This window comes from Montipora foliosa, chromosome 7 (genome assembly GCF_036669935.1).
Source record: "Montipora foliosa isolate CH-2021 chromosome 7, ASM3666993v2, whole genome shotgun sequence".
NCBI lineage: Eukaryota > Metazoa > Cnidaria > Anthozoa > Scleractinia > Acroporidae > Montipora > Montipora foliosa.
In genome coordinates this window covers 38,676,707-38,679,362 of record NC_090875.1, presented here as the reverse complement: position 1 = coordinate 38,679,362, position 2,656 = coordinate 38,676,707, and the positions used below count along the sequence as shown (strand labels likewise).

Here is a 2,656-nt window from a genome sequence, read left to right as displayed (position 1 = left end):
CCGGTTAGAAAGATACGATTTAAACCAGGCAAGCGCATTGTCAGTTATTCCCAAATCAGACTCAAGACGATCAATCAGCTTATCATGATGTATAGTATCAAAAGCTGCACTTAAATCTAATAATACAAGCAAGGTGACATGTTGCTAGTCCATAGACATCAAAATATCATTCTTAACTTTAAGTAAGGCCGTCTCGGTGCTGTGTTGCTGTTTATACGCCGATTGAAGCTGAGAATGTAAATCATTGGCAGTCAGATGCTCCATAAACTGCTCAACCCCAGCCCTCTCCGACAATTTAGAAATATAAGAGAGGTTACTGACTGGACGGAAATTTTTGAACGCAGAGTCCAAACCAGGCTTCTTGAGAGATGGTAACACAAGCGCTTCTTTCCAGGCCTCAGCGAATCGACCGGTGTCAAAAGAGAGGTTAATCAGTTTAGTGATAACTGGCAGAAGAACATCCAGCAACTTGAGAACGATGGGAGTGGGAATGGGGTCGAGTTGACAAGATTGCCCGCTGCTTTACTAATCAACAAGCGCAATTGTTCTTGAGAGAGAGTCTTGAAACCGGTAAACCGTTCTTTCAGGCATGTAATGTCAGTAGCAGGTAGACATGGTACAGATGATGTAGATAATTTAGCTAAAGACGCGTTTATATTCTCAATCTTCTGTGCAAAGAAATTTCCAAAATCATTGGCAAGCCGAACATTGTCAACACGAGGAAACGATGCAGTGTTAGTGTCACACAACAGGGACTTTGTAACATTAAACAGTTTTCTCTGATCAGAACTGTTTTGCTGGATATGATTGGTGTAATAATCACAGCGAGCTTGGTTCATCAAGTATATTGCATGGTTTTTCTTCTTTTTGAAAACGCTTAGATCCTGTGCAGATTTAGAATAGCGCCATTTCCTCTCAGCTCTCCGCCTAGCCTTAATAGCATCCTTAATTTTGTGGTCAAACCAAGGCACACGCTTCCTGTTAGCAACAGACTTAGTTCTCAGAGGGGCATATTCATCAAGAAACGACGACAGTGCGGAGTTGTAGTAGGAGACCATCATATCCAAATTTGTGAAAACGCTGGTACACAATTCAGACGCCATTAAATCAGCTCTGAGTGCATCGATGTCAATAGATTTTAGCTGCCTGTAACTGATTTCCTTAGTAGCTGTACAGGGTTTCACTGAATCAAGTTGACACAGTACCGCGGCATGGTCAGAGATAAACCGATCAATCAACGCGGCAGACTTAATAACCTGATCATATTGCCTGGTGATCACCAAGTCCAGGGTGTGGCCACCCTCATGGGTAGGACCAATCACATGTTGTTTCAGGCCAAGCGACGCCAGCAAATCCAAAAATTCACAAGCATCAGAATCGTTCACATTATCAACATGGATATTAAAGTCACCCGTAATGATAAGCGGTTCTGGTGTTAGAATGATACTCTCCATGTATGAAGCAAACTCGTCAAAAAACGTTTTCAGAGACACCGGATGCAGATTAGAGTAGGGTGGACGATAGATAATTGACAACCTAGCGCGAAACGAGTTGGTCTTTAAGCTCCATTCTGAGAACTCGAAAGAGGTTTTCTCACCCGCATCGATTTTCGACACATCAACGTTTTCTCTGAACAGCAAACCTGTACCACCACCCTCACGGCCAGACCGACTATGGTGTAAAAACTTGTGTGTTTGAGATGGAATAAACTCCAGTTTTGCCGCAGTGTCATTAGCAGTGGGCCATGTCTCGGTGAAAGCAAACAGATCAGCCCTTGATGTATAGATATAATCCAAAAGGTCAGCCGACTTCGATTTGACTGAGCGAACATTTACTGAACATAACACCAGGGGTAAAAAACGAAGATCCTTGAACAACAACTGATTCCTTTCTCCTTTCAACATAAGTTAAATTATGCAGATTCACACCTCGGCAAGACAACGGGTGTGAACGAAAAGGGAAGGATAAATTTGCATAACGTTGGATTCTTCGAATCCGACCTCCTCTACGACCTCTAAATTTAAAAATGCCACATTGCTTGAGAATAAAGACGGTTGTAAATGTAGGGAAACAGTAATGCTGTCGGTGTTCAAGAAGTTGATGACGAGAATATTGTAAAGTTAACGTTGATCTTGGCAAGTCGGCCATCAAGTGATATTCAACATTTGATCGCTCACCATAATCATTCTGACTTGAATCTGGTCCCGGATTAATTTCAACATCCATAAAAATAGTAATCTCAACTGGAGGATCATGACCAGGAACAGCAAGAGTTGTATTTCTACGGTTCTCCCATTTTATAGCAGCAACTCGTAATTTGTGATGACCGTTCGGGGTAAGCAGAAATCGTAACAAACCACGCTGAAATCGAACAGCGGCCAAGAAATTGACATCACGATCAGGAATCCTAATTCGTAGAACCACAGGAGAAAGTATATCGTTTAACGAATGATCCTGAGTACTTTTTAAAGCAAACCAAACATACTGAAGCACAATTCGAGCACTGGCAGCCATGTTGGCGCCAAACAACCACCTCAATCGATCTATGACAACATTCAGCAACATTTAACTCGGAAAAATGAATTGTGCATGAATCCATGGACGAAAAATCGATCACTCAAAAGAAAAAAAAGACTTAAAAGAAATCGGCTTCTAC

The 2,656-nt window shown here is 41.9% G+C and overlaps 1 protein-coding gene across 1 annotated transcript; it reads right to left on the bottom strand.

Moving 5' to 3' along the window:
• Nucleotides 1–431: 431 nt before the first annotated feature.
• On the bottom strand, nt 432–2,514 carry LOC138010224 (uncharacterized). The gene is made up of 2 exons (XM_068857159.1): nt 2,178–2,514; nt 432–1,894 (listed from the first exon to the last, which is right to left on the bottom strand). The coding sequence occupies exons 1-2, from the start codon at nt 2,512–2,514 to the stop codon at nt 432–434; spliced, it is 1,800 nt and encodes a 599-aa protein (XP_068713260.1).
• Nucleotides 2,515–2,656: the final 142 nt, after the last annotated feature.